A 20193-nucleotide genomic window follows, 5' to 3' on the forward strand; every position below is an offset into this window, starting at 1 on the left:
ATTGATGACTTTGCCTCATGTTCGGTAATGTAACACCCATAGGAAAATGTATGTCAGATCCTGGAAACATGCATTTCCACATGCAGTGGAATGTGGCCTGCTATTGATTTTCAATGCGGATCCTCAGCTGCTGTCGCTGGTTGTGACATGAACAAGCAGAGTCGCCCTCAATAAGAGTTGAGGTTCAGTATTTTCTGGCCGACACGGGCGGTGAGTTGTATTCCAGTGAGTTTATATTGATGTTGGACCCCGTTTTCCCACAGTTCTCCTTCCACGTATGCTCCTCTGTATCTGAAACAATGTCCTAACATTGTTGTCAATATTCCAGCTCTCTGCTAGGAGCTGATGTCACGGCCGATCAGCAAGCAGCACCTTTTGTCTCTGCTTGCAGGGACAATTGTAAAAGTGGCACCAGCCTGCTGAGTGTCACCCACGCTGAACTGAGTGACAGCTCCCCATGAACACTGCAAAACAAACAAAGGAAATACAGTGGAAGCACAGAAATCACTCCCACTTCATTGTCCAGTGGTCAGTGGAGCTTCATCACTCCTCCATTCAGTAAGTCTGAAGAGCTTCAGTCAGACTTTATTCAAATATCTCATGAAAACATGCTTGACTTTCTCAATAAATAAATAATATGCTGCTATCTCTAGAAAAAATTGGACACTCAAACAACATGCCAACAGCAAAATGAAGCTAACTCTGCGATGCTCACATGTCTAAAAGCTGAGTCTGTCAGTTTAGTTGAAGGTTTGAGGTGCTTTGGAGAAACGGCATTCTTCATATTGAACTTGTTTGGTATGCACATGTAATTTTAGAGAGAGAGAGAAGAAGAGATGCATTTTGATAGACACTGTTCTCAGAAGTCTGTTCCTTAATGTCGAACAGCCTGTCACCGCTTCCTCAAAGCCCGGCTGAATCAGCACACTAACGTCTCCCAACATCACTCGAAGCGCCCGGCCTGCAGCAGGTGAGAGACAAGAATCACATGCACCTGCACACGTGTCGTTATTGAGCTGCCGGTCAGTCTATACGAGCGGTTATTTCCTGTGACCTCGCAGGTACAGACGATGAGCCACTAAAATAGGAGGGTTTGTAATTGAGTAAAGTACCCAGCAGCATAGAAAGTAGTTCAACTACAACTGTAATCTGCGACTTTTGCAGTTTTCTAAATGAATGCTTGATATATTTTAGTAAATATGTCTGATCATACGTGGATAATAATTTTACCTAAAGTCTTCCCTCCATTAAAACAGTGTTATGCTTATTGTTACTTGAGTCCTTGTGTTTCACTGAAAGGCTGTTCTCACACTCATCTGCTGCAGAGGGAAGGTTTCTCTTGTGCTCACCTTACATAAAAAAGTTTAAACGTGTTCCTATAAACATGACTTTGTGATATCACTTAGTTGGAAATCATTCATGGTCCAATATGCAGATTAGTAAAAGGGCACACTGACATTTACAGGCTCCCAAAAGTAATATACAATATGCCTACTTGCAGAAGTGTGAAATTTAAAATATCAAGCCCACACTTATGTTGGGCTGTTCAGCGAAATAGGAGATACTTTGTGTCACTTAAAATGAAAGATGTTTAGAGATTCTTGATTTTTATTGAGGTACAAGGACTAGATGTGCTTTTAATTTGAAACCAGATAGTTAAACCTTTGTGGAGTCTCTGCAGTCTTTAAGTAAAAATCTAAATTCAAGATTTTTACTTTGTAAAAGTACTGGCACCTAATCACCTGGACTTTGTCCCGTAATTAATAAAACACATTTTTGTTATTTAATGGTGTACCTACAGTGTAACAGAATAAATTTACACTGCAGCATTGATATTGACACTCAAGTAAAGTCTCTCACCGCCAACCAAAGCTGTGACGAAGGCGCTCCTACTTTATATCTTCATGTATGACCACCTTTCCTTTGCATCTTTATTTCTTGTGTGGTAGAAGTCCCCCCTGCCCCCCCTCCCCACACACACACACACCGCCTGAGGTGAGGTTAAAATCAGACTTCCCATTATGACTCGGATGATTGATATGCTTAAGGACATAAACTGGAGTGATGGGCTCATACAGGAAATATTTTACAGAATAATGCTCAGAGCTGACACTAAGGCCTCATCATCCTCTGCAGTCAACTAAACACAAATGAGCCATCTCTGATCGCTGAAAGTGTTCAGTCGGATACCAATGAATGTACTCGTCTACTGTTACTGTCTTCTCTCTGTTCATCACATTCACTATCAAAGTTTACACAGTATTTGATGGAATATACGAGCATATATGACAAATTTATGTCAACAAACCTATCTTACTGCGTTTTAGGTAGAAATGTCTAAGCACAGTTTAAAGTAATGAAATACCTCTTCAGAAATAGATTTTTAATGTAGACAAACAATGCTGAGTAACAAATAAATAATGACAAACATCAAGGAGAATTCATCGTGGTTTGCAAAAAAGTGCAATTAAGACATACAAAGGTTTAAAGTTTAAAGTTAATATTCACATAATGTCATCACAAACTGAGTAAAATGGGACCAAAGCTAAAGGGAGACTGGCATGCATGTAGAGCTATTACGTCATTATGAGTACAGCCAGATAAAGGGAATGTTTCTATATATACAAAAGTATTTACAACACATGTGCAGTGAACAGTACAAGTAACAATGTGAAACAGGCAGGACTGAGATTTGCATGTTATGAAACATAAAAAATAAATTGCAGAGGGGAGAGCCCAGTACTCATAACCCACAGTAGCAAAACCATACCTGTGGTGGTATTTAGCTGCAGCTTTTTAAACGTTTCATAATATATTTGACTTTATTTGTACGGGTAGAGGTGTTGGTGGTGTTGGCACTGTGCTGACAAGCTTGTCTCTGCAGAGCATGAAGTCAACCAGAAGTGTAACTACAGCCTATCTTGCTATTAACGAGAGCACACGGACACAGGGAGCCTGTCCTGACACATGGAAGCTGTGCTGGGTGTTCTTCATCTGATTGACAGTAAAACCAGTCCATCCTGGAGATTAATGTCTTTTTAACTCATAGTGATCATCTCATATTTGTCCTTCAGACTGCTGTCCTCGTCCTCTTCCTCTTCCTCCTCCTCCTCCTCATCCTCGTGGGGCTTCTCCTCCTCGACGCGGGGGTGGTGCAGCTCGATGAGCAGGTAGTAGATGACGGCGGCGACCACGCCCCCCACCATGGGCCCTGCCACTGGGATCCACCACCAGTAGTCTGCAGTGCTGCGAGCACCGGTAGGAGAGAAAAGGGAGAAGAAGATATGATCGGCAGATGCTCAAGCAGCGGGCAGAGAGGCCGCTGTGGATCGCTGGATCATTCACAAGCATCGACTGCGTCTGTCGAGTGCATGTGATATTATGTAACACAACATGTCAGCATGTCAGATAAATAGGACTACATGAAATAGAATGGATTTAACTCTGTGATTGGGAAGTTGCCATGTTTAAAGTGTTTTTTTTTAAGTGTTAGTCCTGTTTTTGGAGTTTGTTGTGGGATTTCTCTCATGTGCCTGAGTTGAATCAAATGCAGTCATGTAGTCCTATTTATCTTATTTATCTTATTTATCAGCAACCATTACTGCAATACAAACACAATAAATACATGGATGGGCATCAGAAGGATTTGAAGACAGGCCTGCAGATATATCTGTAATGGGTTTACAATATGTGCATCATAGAAATATATGTATCATCTGTCTATAAACTACTAAATTGTTGTTAATAAAGATAACATCAAATCACACTACATTTTATATACACAAAACAAAGTCTAACACAAAAATACTTCAGTTAACTATATAGATACATTAATTAAGTGACATCTGATCCTTTTAGATGTTATGTTGTTATGTTAATACCATAATACTACAGCTTTAAATGACACATTTTAATGTTCTAATTAATAAATCGGACCAGTTGTTAAATGATGGCATGTTTTGCCACAAGACAGTACAAGTAACTGACTGCATTTGATTCAACTCAGGCACATGAGAGAAATCCCACAATAAACTCCAATAAGACATTTTATCTGGAAAACAGATGTTTTAAGGTCAATATCCTGACGTCAGGTTACCTGAAGACCTCCATCCCCCATCCTGCCACAGCCGTGAAGAGTCGGGGCCCCAGGTCTCTGGCGGGGTTCAGCGGGTAGCCACAGTTCAGCCCCATGGACACACCGATGGCCATGATGATCAGGCCAATGGCCAGCGGCTCCACACCTTTAGGAGCTCCGATGTTTCCGTCATCAATGATCGCAAGAATACACAAAACCAGCATACCTGTCCCCACCACCTGCAGGAGCAAAGCAGCACATGTTGCAAAAACAGCGTTTAGATGGTTGCAGGACTAACACTTAAAAAAAAACAAAAAAAACACTTTAAACATGGCAAATTCCCAATCGCAGAGTTAAATCCATTCTATTTCATGTAGTCCTATTTATCTTGTTTTTATGTAGGTCTTTGAAACAACATTTAGCTTCTTACCTCAATTACTTTGCATTTATATATATCTGATATGGTGTGAATGTGTTTGTGTACATTTCTTTTCTTTTATGATGACTGTTATTTAATATTTGTAAACAAATGAATAAAAAACAAAACATGTATAGTTACCCTGTAGGGTTGTCAGGCTGTATGTGGTACATTAAAATTACATTTTCACAGTACAGATTGTGCACATGATTCCTCCTGACTGGATATGGGTCACTAAAACAAGCCGAATCCTAAGGATTCAATAGGCTTTAGCCACAACTAATTATTTAAAGAGGGGACTGCAGCTTTTGTCTGACCTCTGAGCACCACTGTTACACAGAAATGACTGAAACATAAACACATTTCCATTAATTAGACTTATCTCGGCAGCTCACCTGATGTGGTTTTTAACCGTTTTGAGCCGGCGGATTTGTTATTTTTGGATTAATGCCCAGACTAAACAGTCTGAAAATGGTGTTAAGTAGATGTGACTTTCCAGTGAATGCCAGGAAATGAATGGGTCATTAGGCCCAAAACTGAGCAGAAGAGGGTGTGTTCTCAAACTAAATGGGGCAATCAATTCTGCATTAGCCACATTTGCCAGACTTTGCAGGATTTAGAGCCTGAGTGGGAGCGACAGTGCAGAATAGGAGGGGAGGTCATGGGGTCACAGTGACCAGAGCTCACCTGATCAATGAAGCCACCGAGGACTGACAGGTGTCTCGCAGGGTATGAAGCAAAGATGTGACCTGTTGCATTGATTCCGGTCACTGACAGAATCCCACTGGTGAAGTCCATAAAGGCATCTGTGAAAAAGGTGAGTAGATATCTGTAACTGTGCACAGGGACCCATTTTGTAACTTATAGTGACGAACATGCAGCATGACAGCTCAGAGTTGGCTTAATTTTCTGGCTTGTTTTGGTTTTATATACATATGTAAGGGACACTTCACCATAGTATAATCCAAAGACTGCAGCAGCTCCTGCAAAAGCACCAAGAAACTGAGCGATGACATAGAAGGGAAACTTCCAGATCTTCAGTTTGCCCAGAATCACCATTGCCAGAGACACAGCAGGGTTCACATGGCCCCCTGGGACGGAGGACAAAGCAAAGTGAAAGAGGGGTGCAGTGGATGGAGGGGTCGCTGGCATAATATCCTCTCCTTCATTAGTGAGGCCGTCACATTTACGAGAGGCAGCAGAAGGGGAGCAGCCCCCAGGGCGGTTCAGGGGATTATTATATATGCTCAGGAGTAAACAGGCCGAATAATGGTCTCTTATCAGAAATTCAACCTCACAAATACAAGAGGCTACAAAAATCTGTTCTTATTCTTAATTAAGCTGTGCTAACATCATTACGGGTTTTATTTTCTGAATATATATTAGAAATCTGTTTGGGATCTTTTCCTAACAAACTATTCATCCTTTGAGTTGGCATCAAATGTAGCTGCTGTTTAGATGAGGCAAGCATCCTCGTTTGGACTGAGTCTGTTCTATGTCATAGACAGATGAACACGGCCTCTGATCAATGGGGATCGCAGGACATTTAGTGCCCGGGGTTATGTACGACCTCGGAGAGGCTGTGGACGAGTGCTAACAAATCAATGGTCAGTATGCATTCATTGAATGTGGACAGAGAGCTGGCACGTTCCTGCTGAGGAGGTGGCACATGCCTGGACAGGAACCCATAAAGTTATATTGTTATGAGCTGCAAGCCTCATGAGTAACAATGTTTTCATTACAGCACATACAAGAGAGCAGTGTCAGATTGTTTTATGTTCTGCCAGCGGCTGCTTGTGTTAACTGTGAATTATTTTGAACACATCAAAGAGTCTGTGGTGCTTAACAGTAGATTACGTGGCAGCAAAGGTGCTGAATATGCAACTGTTAACCACATTATTATTATGTGACATATATTGACAGTTATATATGGACAGTGATATTCATTAAACTGTATCACACATGCATTCAGTTCAAAGGGCCACATAAAGAGCTGCTGGGTTTTTTCATGTGATAAATTCTACTTCAGTGGAAATAATCAATCAACTGCAGAAGAGCGATATGAAATCACGGTTACCTGACACTCCACCGGCCACATACGCTGCCATCATCAGGCCTACAGAGAAGCCGATGTGGATGGTGAGAGGCTCCCCCAAGGTGTTTCTACTGAGGACTGTCTGAGCGACCGAGCCGCAGCCAAACAACTGACAAACAGAAAGGCAGAGAACAACGGGGTTTAAACTGCTTTAAAATATCTCTAGGATAACATCATAAAAGAAAATACAGCGCATCAACTCAATCAAATACAGTATTCATCTGCAACTTGAAACAGCGAGAGCAAATAGATAACATGCACTAGAGAGCAACATTTTTGACTTTTGTAAAAAAACATAATTTGTTACTCACAACCAAGACAAACGTTCCCAGGAATTCTGCCAGGAATTCCTTCAATATTCCATGTTTGAGAGCACAGTGTTGCCTCATACTTCTCTTTTGTTTTACTTCCATGTATTACTGTGCCAGTAGACGGTAAAGGTACCAAACGTCCAGCTGTGTGAACCTCTGGAGCTGATCAGGGGGATCATGTTGAATCTCCACCTCTGCATGGGGCCAGCCATTCAGCACAGACCATTGATCCATCAGAACGACTATCACTCTCCTCCTCAGCTTCATCAGCACACAGTTTCATAGAAGAGGCCAAACCAGGTGATTGACAGGTGTGTGTTTTGTGATGTCTTTCCTTTACATGTAAATCCAAATGTGATTTTCTTTATTTGTGCATCAAAGACAAACTTTCAGATTGACAAAAACATCACACAGCTGTATTTATTTCAGTTTTAGGAGTTTCTGGAGGTGAATGAACACCATGGAAATGCATTTTAATACAAATATTATTTAGTTTACGATTTGCAATTTAAACGGTTTTAATTCACACTAGCAGAATAACTTAGGGGCAGATAGTGTAGTTATAAACATTGCCACAAGGGGTCAGCCTTGGCAAGGTGCCGTACAATTAAAAAAAAAAAAATGGAGACAAGATCAAGTCACACCTGAGTTGTTAACCCTCCTGTTGTCCTCGGGTCAAAATGACCCGCAGCTGTGTTCAACCAAGTTCTATTTTATTTCTATATTTTTATATTTTTTTGGGATCATTGGTTATCATTCTTTAAAGAAACTCTCACAGCCTCCTTGTCACCAATGATCCCAAAAAATATTAAAATAAAATAGAACTTGGTTGAACACAGCTGCGGCATTTTGACCCAAGGACAACACGAGGGTTAATGAAGTTATGCTGAATCATGAGATCTTCACAGTAAGTCCGACATCTCTTAATAAAGTCCTGAAAAGTCTTTCCAGTTTCAGTCAATCAATCAGATCCAAAGTCATCGACGTCGTTCGCATCATCCTCCACAATCTTAATGAGAGGAGGGGATTTCTTCCTACGCCTGTTAAAGCAGAAAATAAAATGACCAGAGTTACACAACAACATGATTTAATGTAGCAGAGACAGAAGGTCAGAAAGTCGGTGGTCACCTCATCTCGTTCCGCAGTGCGCTCAGTTGGCCGTGAAGCTGCTCGTTGGCCTCGATGTGCTCGTCCAGTTCCCTCTGCAGCTTCTTTTTAGCGTGTTCCAGACGCTCGATCTCCTCCTCCGCCACATCCATCTGCCTCTTTACTGTCTTCAGCCTCTGAGTCAGCTGAGGAGTTCATGAAAGTGGGAGAGTGAATCATGAGTCGAGTCTGCTGCTCCCTTGATATTCTCTTTGTGGTTAAAGACGCGTCTACCTGGTCTCTCTCGCTCTGCAGGTTGATGTGTTCCTCGTCCGACTGCATCTTCATCTCCTTCACTTTGCGCTCCAGCTTGCGGTTCACTTGTTGCAAGTTGTTGTTGTCCCTGAGAGCAAAAAAGCACCAAGAGATCACTTATCTGCTTCCTGTGTGTTTGGATGAGAGATACTCTCAGTCTTACAACCACAATGAACTAATATGAGTGGGTTAACCTCTTGACAGCTATCGGAGTCATAATCCACAGTGCTTTCTAAGTTCTATCCTGATCAATAGAGACTCTGCGTGTATATTTCCATCTGTAAATGTTTAGATTATATTTGACCAGTTATAACGCATATTTTAATGTGCAGGTGCTCACCTTTCTTCTCCTTGCAACCTCTCCTCCAGTTCCTGGATGCGGATGTTAAGTTTGGAGACGAGTGAATCCTGGTTGGTCCTCTGTGATCCCTCCAGATGAGTCACTCTGCTCTTGAGGTCTTTATTCTGACAAAGGAAAAAAATGTCATTGATCTGGTTACATTTCAAAGTACCCAGTGGGGTTTTTGATCTCTAACAGGGCTATGGAGCATTGGTTTTATGAGTTGGTCTCAGGTTTGTCAGTTGTCGTTAAAGAACACAAGAGCACGTTCACATTATTCCACTGATCCACACGCGGCAGTAACGGCTTGAGAAATGCAATTAAACAGTGTAGGTTTAAAAAAATAAAAATAAATAAATAAAAAATAAAAAAATAAAAAAAAAACACCACCTTTGCAAAGCCTTGAAAATGCAATCACTGTATTCATTGAACCTCAAAGATACACATAATACATTTTAGTCATAGTGAATTAAAACTGAAACTCTCTTTTGCTTATGGGAAAACAGATTTGAGTATGTTTTCAGTCACATTTACAGAGTGTGTCAGCAGGGAGTGTTAATAATGAACAACTTTCTTTGTATTTTGAGTTTCCTGCAGATTTGACATACACAGGCAGATGGTGCTAGTCATCACAAAATGTTTTCAGAAGACTCTAATTTTCTTTTCTATGAGTGGTTAACTGACTTGACTTGACTTGTATTTTTCAGAGCTGCTAACATCCTAAATAAAATCAGTTTAACCGTGTTGGGCTTAGAGTTTTACCGTTAACTTTTGCAAAAGTAGTTTCACATGAATATTGAAGAGAAGACCACTTTCTGGAACTTGTGCACATCTTTCAGCCACGTTTCATGGTCTTCATCAGCAGATGGCGTTGGCTCAAAGAGAAATACTCCTTGTTTCAGTATGCGCAGTGAGATGTGAGAAAGAGCTCCAAGGGTAATGTGCAAACATTGTAATTAGATTAAGAATAAAACTGGGAAAGGAGCAAAAAAAAATACATACATAAAGGACATAAATTAATATTAAGATGTTTGAGTACATAAAAAAGCAGCCATGGAATTTCAGTCACATACTAACCGGTGCTTAAACATGGTGGGAAGATCATAACCCACATGTCTGTTCACTGATGGGCTCTGGTAGCAGTAAGTCAAGCTTAAAAAATTTGTTTGACTGGTTTGTTGTGTTTGTTGCCATGTTGAGAGGTCAGAGGTCATTACCTGCCTCTCCAGGCTCATCTTGTCACACTCCAGGTCCTGCCTGGCTGCTCTCTCCTGCAGCAGTTCATTCCTCATCTGATCCATCTGAGACACACAACCAACAGAGAGATCCAGCGTTTTCATCATGTACAACATAACTGTTTAATAAATTAACACGGGTAGGACATGTGGACACTGAACCACTAACTAATGATCTGTGTTAACTTCTAACCACAGAGCTGAATATGAGCTTCCACTTCATGTATTTTCCCTTCAGTATTGTCTGAAAACATGGCCGTATGTTATTAAAAAGGGCAGGACCTCTTTCAGATGAAAAGAAATGTTTCCAGTTTAGCTCCTGAGACCAGAGGAAATGCTGTCTGGTCTGAGAGGCCACATCAGTTCTGAAGGCTCTCCTCACTAATAACATCCAGAGGCCCGGGGAAGGGAGTGTGAATGGCTGCTCACAATAGTTAGCTATGTTTTGTTTTTGCAGTGCACCCCAAACAGTGTTTTGTGTCAATTAGTCTGCACCACTTTGCTCCCATGAATGGTGGCCTACTTTATAGGCCCAGTTAACATGTGAGGATTTTATGGCGACATCAGAAATAGAGAAACAAGTCAGAGGGCTTCAGTCATAGTGAGTCCCATGTTAAGAAACAAAAAGAAAACCTTGTTTCGCAGCCAGGTTGGAAACACCAGCCAGCAGCTTTCAGTGTCTGAAGGGAAATCTGAGCACTCAGCTCTACATCTGTTTATAATAAAAACAGATGTAGGGCTGAGTGGAGACGGGCAAAAACTCTATCAATGACAGGTTGTTCGTACACGTTTGGGAAATTTATGAACATTAGCAAATGCAAAATAAGAGCTTGGTCTAAAGAAAAAAAAGTCAAAGACGGAGAGGGAGTAAACCTGCCTGCTCTTTGGTTTTGTCTAATCGCTCCATCAGGCGGTCGCCACTGCCACGCTCATCATGGAGATCTTCTTCTAGCTGACTGATGCGTCCCTGAGAGGAGAGCAACACACAAACATGTGTCAAACCATAATCAAGCTGATTTATGTCAGATTAGAAACTGACGCAGACAAAGCATTTAAAAAACAGCAATAATCAAAGATGTTGTACAGTTGTTCATGGCTGTGTGTGTGTGTGTGTGTGTGTGTGTGTGTGTGTGTGTGTGTGTGTGTGTGTGGCGGGGGGGTTCTGAGAACACCCAGACAGGTCTGATAACTTTTATCAGTAAACACGAGCTTCCCCGGTTGATACGCAGTGTCAACAGTGAGCTCACTGGTGTCGCTGTGTAATGTTTTGTCATCAGCTGACAAACAGTGCTGAGTTGTGAGGATGCAGTTTCCAGGTCTCCTTTCAGCACCCTCACAGTTCACAGGAACAGGTGCGACTGCAAACACAGGCATCTGAACAGGTAAACACCTGAAAATGTGATCAGAGTCTGAATTGTTATGCCAGGGAACATTACTGTTGTCATCTAAACATCTTGTAATGTGGGTAGATTTTTATCTTTAAGCTTCACCTGGGGGATCAGCGCTGAGCTCTGAGATATTTCATATTATTTGGCCTCAGAAAAACAATGTAAAATTTATAAACAGCATATAAACATGAAATAAATGTTTAGAACACACTATAATGTCGCTGTATGAAGAGTTACACGTTCATTAACGTATTTGTCATTAACTATAAATCCTCCCGTGAGCACCCATAAGGAGGTTGAACAGATACCGAAAGGCAATATATTAAAACACAGCTGTAATAATATAAAGTATGTTTTCATTAAATTAATACAATACAAAGTGATGAGAACCATTTCTAAAATGTTAATAGGTGGACATTTTGTTATTTGTATTTGTATTAGGAACGACATACAGCTGCAGAGTGGAGATATATTTTTGTCTTTTTGTTTGTGTTTTCGCCCCAAAAGTAACAATTTAATCAGATTAATGTTGGTGCAAGTGTTATAAATATACTTATTATTTGGATGCATGCTTAATTCAATGACTTTGGTTCCCGAGATGTTTACCTCCATGAGTTTGACCTGCCGCTCACTCTCGTCCGCCGTGGCCGCGTTGCTCTCCTCCAGCTCCTCCAACCTCTGCTCCAGCTGCCGGCCCCTCTGCTGGGCCTCCTGCTGCTCCCTGCGACACTGCCGCAGATCCTCGTCCAGAGGTAGCAGCTGAACACCGAGTGGACCACAGATTAAAAACACGCGCCACGAGAAGGTAACATAAAATGTCTGGTGTTGGGCAGAGATAGTCAGAATCTATCTGAGAATTTTTTATTTTATCTCACACAAAAACTCGGTTCAGATCTCCTTACTCAGAAGCTAGATTATAGATTAAACCGCCTTTTCCCTGCCATTGACTCCTTATTTTATTGCTGACTAAGACAGCTGGACCCTCACTCTGATGAATCAGGGGGACAATAAGTACCACACCTCTTCCTGCAGCTTTTTGGCCGCCTGTCTGGACTTCTCCAGCTCCACTCCCTTTTCCTGCAGCTGTCTCCGCAGCTCGGCCAACTCCCTCTGACTCTTCTCTCTGGCCTCGTCGACCTGGTTCTGAAGTACATCTGTAGATGCCTCGCACTCCTCCATGATGTTATTCATCTGATCAAACAGATAAACAAAGAGCAGGAGTGGACGTCATTCAGTATGTGGACATAAGAGATGAAAGACGGTGCGCAAGAACAAGAAATATCGTCTGTTTCTGCTGATCTCATGTGGTTCTGGGGTTAAGATAACAGTCTTTTAGGCCTCACGTGGCAACAAAAATATGTTGAATTTCACCATCAGGCCTAATAAATAGTATTTTTCCAACGCTCACCTTCCTCTGCAGTTGCTCCACAGTCCTGTCCTGCAGCCTCCTCTCATCCTCCAGTTCAGTTTTTGTCTTCCACAGCTCCTCGATTTGTTTCCTCTCGTCCTTAAGCTTCTCTTTCAGGTCTCTGTGCTCGTGGTTTAGTTTGGTCAGCTTGCTCTATCGGAAGACAAGTTTCCAAAGCACGAATTCATGTCTAGATATAGGTCGCGTTATGTTCATCATTCTGGTCTCGTTACCTGCACGTCCTCCAAACGAGAGAGCAACGACTGGTTCGAGTGACACATCTCCTCCTCGTTCCTCCTCACATCCTTCAGCATTTCCTCAACCTGCAGTTTTTCCCTCTGAGGAAGCAGGAAAAAACAGGATATGTGGAAATGATGCAGAAGAATAGATATCATCAGTGAGGTAAAACCTTGATTGAAATCATGTATTATCAACCATTTGTCACTCCAACCCCACCCACACCTTCTCCCCACCTCCAACTGCTTGGCTCTCTGCTCCATCAGTCTCTCCGTGGTTTTGGACTCCTGGATCGCCTGACTGAGTTGATCCATCTTGTTGTTCAGCTCCTTCACCTTTACACTCAGCTGATCTCTGTCCTGGCTCAGCGCCTTCAGCTGCATCTTCGCTGCCACTCTCTCCTCCTCTACCTCCACCTTCTCCTGACCCAGCAGAGCATTTCTCTAAAAGATCAAATAAAAATGAAGATGATCAACATCAAAGCAACACACATTGAAGCTGTTTTGAAATCAGAGCGATCTCCTGTCACCTCTTTAGCCCCGTCCAAATCCCCGAGCAGCTTCTCAAGCTCCTGTTCGTATTCATCCTTCAGAGCAGCCATGTATTTGTCATGAGTCTCCACCTCCTCTTTAAGCGCCCCCTTCAGGGCACTGAGCTCCCTCTCCGTGTGGTGCAGCACCTCCTCCTGCTCCTCCTTCACCTGCAGCATCTCCTGGAAGTCCACCCGCAGCTGAGCCAGATCCTGACAGACACCCATCAAGAAAAACGTCACGAGTAGAGACAAAAAGCTTTACATCTGCGGCCGATTTGTGAAGCCTCGCTGGTTCTTGTGGTTTCATTTACCTGCAGGAGGACTTCTTTCTCTGTATTTATCACCTCGGTATTCTTGGCTCGATCCAGCTCATCGTGCATCTCAGAGAGCTGCTGCTGAAGGTCTTTCATCTCTGCCTTAGATCTTTCTTTATCTGCCTTCATCTGAGTCAGACTGACAAAAAAGCAAACAAAGTATGCAGGAAAGACATATTTTAGTTCCATATTTCATATCAAAGAAAGCTGGCTGTCTACCCTGCTTCAAAGTAGTAAAGTTTCTTGATAGGACTAGATTTAAAAAAAAAAAAAAAAAAAAAAAGAAGGATATCTGCCCACTCAAACCAAATGGTACTGTATTTGACTCTGCTTTCAGTCAAATGACCTTCATTGATTACAAATCACAGTTCACTTGAATGACCAAAGAGCATGAGAGAGGCTTAGTTGAAGAAGGTGGGACATAGTATTGAGTTAAGTTGCAAGATTTTTCTGTTTAGCTCGGCATTTCACAGCTATTTGTGGACAACATGTAACTTTATTGAATAGATTTTGCTTTGTGGCATCAGGAATCATTTAAAGGAACATTTAAAAAATGCTTCTTTCCTTTTTTTTTTTTTGCCTTACCCAGATGTTAGTAAACTGCAGACAAGTTGATCATTTGTGTCAAACTTCTGCTTCCATCAATGAAGGATTTCAGTTAAATGGACAAGAATGAAGAGCTAAATTTTAAGCCATTGTATTTCCAGCCCTTCCGTTCTCCAGATGGAGACTTTTCTGTTTGTGTTTGCTGTATCAATTGAAGCCCCTATTCAGCTGATAAGATGCATCTTCACTGAGCAGAGCTTTGATTTTAAACTCTGCTAACCGACTTTAAGCCTGCATCCTTACTCCTGTTTGGTCGACTGAAGTTCTGCCTCGATTTCAGCCAGTTTGCCCCTGAGTTTGTGGAGCTCTGCCTGACTTTTGGTCAACTCCACCTCAAGTTTCTTCTTCTCCGTCCTCGCCTTCTCACAGGCCTTGGCTAAAGTCATTTCATTCTGCACAACACAACAACAACAGAAAGGAACATCATCAGTCACAGGAAAAGGAAGTGAGTGATTCAGAGGGGAACAGCAGGATGGGGCGGCACTACACCTTAATCTCAGTTTGTAGTTTTTGCTTTAATTCAGACACTTCTCTCTCCAGCGCTGTCCGTTTCTCCTGCAGCAGCTTCACCTCTGCCGCATAGGCCTGAAAAAACAGATGCCCAACCACACAGTAGTTTCAGACAAAGACATGAAATCACACTGAAGAGTGAAAGACACTGACACACATCTCATGCTCACTTTGTCCTCCTCGTCCACATTCTCCGCAGTCCTCCACTTGAGCTTTTCAATCCTTTCAAACAGCAGGTTGACATTTCCTTGGGTGGTGGAGTCATCATCAATTGTCCTGAGGAACAAGAACAATATTTCACAAACACAGTAAGAGCACTGACAGGGTGTAATGATTCAATTACATTTTATCAGCTGCCATATACGGCAGTTTGGAACCTCTGAGTGGTGGGAAGTTGTTTTAGTTTTGGTATGCAGAAATGAAAAAATGTGTAACTTCTTTCACTCGACCCCTCTGAGGTGCACGGCTGATAAAAAAATCTACTTCAGCACATTTTTTTTCCAAAAGGCACCACACAGGCATTGGCAGATCTTTCAAACTTTCCGTGTTAAGGAGTTATTTTATCAGTGAACACAAGTTCATGCTTTGCAATCCTGACTACTGCGTGTTTGAGCACACACAGCTGGAGCAGCACCCCCATATCTGACTACACAACCACAGGCTCACCACTGAGAGGAGGCAGTGAAGAAAAGAGACAGAGTTAAAAAAAAGACAAATATATATATATATTTATTTTTTTATTTTTTTATTTTGTTTTAAAGAAGTTGAAAGCACAAAAGTAAACTCATTTATGGAGCTGTTTAAAGGCGATAGAATACACATTTTGGTAAATAATCACTTTAGGATTGCACCATATTGGATTTTTGGACGCTTTCAAACTGTTTTGGAGATTTCTCCATGATTTCCAACATTTTATGATTTTGTACACATTAAACAACATGTTCATTCATGAGCTTTAGAAATTCAGGCAGCTGTATTTTGTAACTGTTTGCACTAATGCTTGGTGTTACTCCCTGTTTGCAGTTTCTGTGTTTAAAAGCCATCAAAACAAATGAAGTTGTCCTCCCTTAATGCTACACTCAGCTTGTGATAGCTTCATATTTACACTGCAGACTTAACTTGTTATCTAACTCTTGGCAAGAGAGGCTCGGTACTTCTCAAAGTGAAAGTGCAGAAACCTGAGGGGTACTTACCCATCCTTCAGGTAGCAGAACAGTATTTGTTTTGTGGTGTCATCAGTTGGATCCACTGAGAGTTCTTGCTGTCCTTTCAGAAGATCAGGAGTGACCTGGTTAGAGAACATACAGCAAATAAATACAACCTTTTAAATGAACACTTTGTCCTCAAACGAAACTCTTTACCTGTGCATCTCTTTCATCAGAGACAGCAGTTTGGTCATCACATGACCTGGACATGGAGGGTTTCTCTGCTCGGTGCAGCAGTCTGGCGGCTTGCTGAGACTCCGTCTCTTTGCCATTATGTCCTTTAACTGCACTTGGCTTGCTCTCCTCCCGTCTGTTTGCTAAAGTGGCTTCTCCGCTGAGGAGTCGAGCCCTGGCTGATCCAGGAGGATATACACCACCCGGGGTTTCGGCTCTGGTGACCCTCAGGGACGAGGCTCTGCTTGATGAAGAGGACGAAGAGGAGTCTGAGGTTCGACCGCTGTCCACGCTGCGAGACCGCTGACACTCCTCCGGGTCAAGTCTGTTCCTGGGGCCCCTTCCTCTCCGCTGACTGCTGTTGAATTGACTTATTAGCTTCCCTACAGACACGATGGAGTCTGAGTCCACTAGGTTAGGGGACCTTGCAGGAATATGTCCACCAGAGGGGGGCGCCTTGCTCTGGGTGGCCTCAGCTGTGCTTTCTCCTGGGCCCTCCGCAGGCAGAGGGATCCTGGGTCTGGTCATAATAGAGGTCTGGCTTGTCTCAGGAAGAAGCCCAGTGTGTAGCTGACCAGGTCGAGAGGCCGAGGCTGGTTGAGAAGGAAGGACTAGTTTCAGATTATTACTTTCAGGTTCATAAGGTCTCAGGATCTCTGGGTGTTTCTGATAATGAAACACGGAGGAGTTTGCAGTCCTCTGTGTATCAGATGAAGAGTGTCTTTCATCCGCAGACCTCCTCACCACACCTGGGTTGTACCCGGCCTGGTGAGTGATAACAGAAATGTCTCTGTGGCTCTCCTGGCCAGAACTGTTCAGAACCACGTAAGGTTGACCTTTAATCCCTTGAATCTGCACCCTCACTCCAAACACGTTGTCCTGGCCGCCTCGGGCACTGTGTGGCAGCGTGTGGCCCTTCTGTATCGGCCGGTGGGACTCCATCCTGACTCTGCTGGATTCACAGATGAACTGGTGGAAACACAGAGAGGTTTGTTATAAATGACACTGAATGAGACTGACCCTGCATGGGAGAGTGGATTGAAAACTGATGCTTCAGGTTGGTCAACCTGAAGAAACTGTTTACAAAACATTGGAGCAGGGTTGGACCATCAGCGCGACGCAATGACAGACATCCGAGGAGGTTCTCACAGCTGCACTCAGCCAACATAGAGACAGAATCAATGGGCACTGACGAGAGCCTGATATTGCTGTGCAATGAAAAAGCTCCTTCTGTGTGCTAATGACAGTGTACTATTGTACAGCCCACGCTGAGCCACTGCATGACGACAACAACTGGCCGAGGTTGCCGAGGTGCCGTCACCCACCTCATGGTGAAACACTTGAGGAAAATAGTCGTTGACAAATACATTACTGTGAGACTGAAACTCAGAAACACAAGAGGTGTTGTGGAGCAGACAATACGGTATCCTCTGAAGAGCCCCATCCTGAGCGTGGTCACTCTAAGTGAGTACTATGACTGCAGATCATTTATAAATTCAGCAAAAAGATTGGCACCTTTTCCCCCCCAATACAAAAAGGTTAACAAGCCGCAACTAATGGCTTATTAGTAGTTATTAATCACACACTAATGTTTTTAATAGATCACTTACAATACATGAGTACTGCTTTTGAGTTACCAGGTTGTACAAAATCATCCTCCCATACGAGCAAGCTTTTAAATTCATCCAAAAAAAAATCCCGCCACATGAACTTTTTGAGGTATTTTTTACTGTTATTAGAAAGTAGACGGGGACTCGGGGTCCACAGACTCAAACCTGGGATGTCTCAATTACCCGGGCAGCACTTTAAACCACCAGCTCAACTTTGATTGTGTGCAGTTTTTGAGGTTGTAATTCTCTTGTATATAAAAACAACTTTATAGCCAAGCTTTAAATCACTTTAAATCAGCTTGTAGAAAATCCTCTTTCAAGGTGACTCTTTAATTCATCACAAACCACCATCAATTGACTGTTTGTCCAATTCATTTATCACTAACTTAACACATCAAACATGAACTTACTGTCATCGGTTGAACAAGTCATTCAAGGGGACTTCCTCATGAATATTAGAGATACTAAAAAGTTTAGAGAAAGTGTCATGCTGGGCACGGTTTTCCGTTATTCTCATGAATAGCTTATAACTTTAATATAATGACTTAATAAGTGTTGGCAGTAGTCCTAACCAAGTTACATTTAGGCTACATTACAGGGAGTTTACTACCTCATTTTATTGTTGTTTTGACATCTCACCCTTTAACTTTGTCGTATATTTAAACGTTCAAAATGTATATTTTGCTGGTTAACGTTGACTGTCCATCACTAACTACGTTTCTTTGCTGCTTCATCCGGTTTTACTTAGTGAACTTCACTGCGCGACAACAAAAAGACTACATGGGGAAAAATTAGGCGAACACACGCAAACTGTCACAGAAAACTGGAGCTTACGTCCTGTTGTCGTACACAGAGGAAACATAGAGGTAAAAGATGAAGGGTGAAAAAAAAAAGTTACAAGATCCTTAAACGCACTATTGATCACGGCGGCTGACAAGTCGCTACTGGATCAATAACGTAACAGTTACTTTGAGCAAAGCTTTGTCACACTCGGTCAGATAGGCTACTTACCCGCTGTGTCCACTCGTCCTCCTCTGTCCGATCAGACTGTCTTGTCTCCGCCCGGGCGGACACAGTCCCACCGCCCCGCTCGGAGAGGCGTTCACTGCCCGCTCTGTCACATATTCACACCATATGGCTGCTGCTGGCTCGTACTCAGTATGTGATCATTTTGTGGACGATTTATAATGACAATATAGTGTTACGTACCCTATAACACTATATTCCAATAATAATCCATTAAAGTTAAAAACGGTGTGCAGTAGGAAATCGGACCACTTTTTTTTTTTTTTTTTTTACTTTCAGGGGAACAGTGCTAATTGGACCGGTGTACTCACCGGTACCAGCACTTCTACTCTTTGAGGCACCGTGAGTTATTCTCACGTGAGTTAGGAGCCGCAAATGTTCTTTACTGCTCTTCTCCACATCAGTTTATCTCCGCGAGTCCTCCGCGTTTAATAAACTTCATTACCCAGGGGGCGCTGCGGCAGCTCACCTGTTTCCGTCACGGCCGACCTGCTTTTCTCTGTCGGCAGCAAGTCATCACATTAATGTCACAATATGTTGACCCGGCTCCAAAAGGCCACAAAGAGCGCACGAACAGGGGAAGACGATGAAACAGCAGAGTTTAGAAAGTTAAATCCTACCAAACAGTGTTAAATGCAGGCTGGGAACAAAATAGGTAATATCACAGCTGTTGATGTTACCGTCAATAAAAACCTCTCCAGCTACAATTCAGGGAACCTCTGGAACTGACTGTAAGTATGTGAAAATCTTATTTATTATGAAGAGGGTTGTTTGTTACATAAATGTCTAGTGCTTTGTTGAATTTATACTACGGTCAAACATTCAGTAAAAAAATGCAACTGTTCATGTGCACTGAAGTCACCTCTTGGCCAAATGATGCAGCTTCCTGTATTCATTTCAACTTAAAAAAAAAAACAACAACAAAAAAAAACTCCAGCTCCATAAAAAAGTTTTAGGTTTTGATTTTTATATAAAGTCTATGGTTTTGACCTAGACTGTAAATTAATTTAAATGTTTGTCCCCTTGATTAAACAGATGTTAGATGTGAACATCAGTCATATCTCCTGGTCCGCTATCTTTTGTTTGCTGTAGAAATTCAGAATATAATACTTAATGATTTGGTTATAGTAACTGATACACACAACAACATATGAACAAAGGGAGTTGTGGCACTTTATTTTTTCTTTATTTTGAACACTGCAGAAGAATGAAGGATGTCATAGAGCCACTTTGCACCTTTGAGTATGCTTTTGCAAAATCAAGAGTTTAGAACTAGTCCTATATATATATCTTTATTTAACAAAATGT

The 20193-nt window shown here is 42.2% G+C and overlaps 2 protein-coding genes across 4 annotated transcripts; both read right to left on the bottom strand.

Moving 5' to 3' along the window:
• Window positions 1-2413: 2413 nt before the first annotated feature.
• LOC138206229 (aquaporin-9-like) lies at window positions 2414-7198 on the bottom strand. Of its 2 annotated transcripts, XM_069162802.1 has the most exons (7): window positions 6900-7198; window positions 6571-6697; window positions 5447-5584; window positions 5181-5299; window positions 4097-4314; window positions 3144-3246; window positions 2414-3104 (listed from the first exon to the last, which is right to left on the bottom strand). In XM_069162802.1, exons 1-7 carry the CDS (start codon window positions 6999-7001, stop codon window positions 3039-3041), a joined length of 873 nt encoding a protein of 290 aa, XP_069018903.1. In that variant the 5' UTR covers window positions 7002-7198; the 3' UTR covers window positions 2414-3038. The 2 variants fall into 2 exon arrangements, with proteins under 2 accessions (XP_069018903.1, XP_069018902.1); XM_069162801.1 differs by having other exon boundaries at window positions 2414-3246.
• A 107-nt stretch (window positions 7199-7305) lies between these two features.
• Window positions 7306-19283, bottom strand: LOC138206228 (cingulin-like protein 1). 2 transcript variants are annotated; one of them, XM_069162800.1, is made up of 19 exons: window positions 18871-19283; window positions 16232-17218; window positions 16064-16131; window positions 15041-15146; window positions 14850-14945; window positions 14604-14752; window positions 13752-13893; window positions 13438-13650; window positions 13145-13351; window positions 12905-13009; window positions 12672-12824; window positions 12284-12454; window positions 11870-12022; window positions 10753-10842; window positions 9858-9941; window positions 8641-8765; window positions 8280-8388; window positions 8028-8191; window positions 7306-7939 (listed from the first exon to the last, which is right to left on the bottom strand). In XM_069162800.1, the coding sequence occupies exons 2-19, from the start codon at window positions 17189-17191 to the stop codon at window positions 7861-7863; spliced, it is 3174 nt and encodes a 1057-aa protein (XP_069018901.1). In that variant the 5' UTR covers window positions 17192-17218; window positions 18871-19283; the 3' UTR covers window positions 7306-7860. The 2 variants fall into 2 exon arrangements, with proteins under 2 accessions (XP_069018901.1, XP_069018900.1); XM_069162799.1 differs by having other exon boundaries at window positions 16064-16158.
• Between the last annotated feature and the right edge of the window lie 910 nt (window positions 19284-20193).

Source organism: Embiotoca jacksoni, unplaced genomic scaffold (assembly GCF_022577435.1).
Source record: "Embiotoca jacksoni isolate LCO1_2020_lvr unplaced genomic scaffold, fEmbJac1.0.p SCAF_3, whole genome shotgun sequence".
Classification (NCBI taxonomy): domain Eukaryota; kingdom Metazoa; phylum Chordata; class Actinopteri; family Embiotocidae; genus Embiotoca; species Embiotoca jacksoni.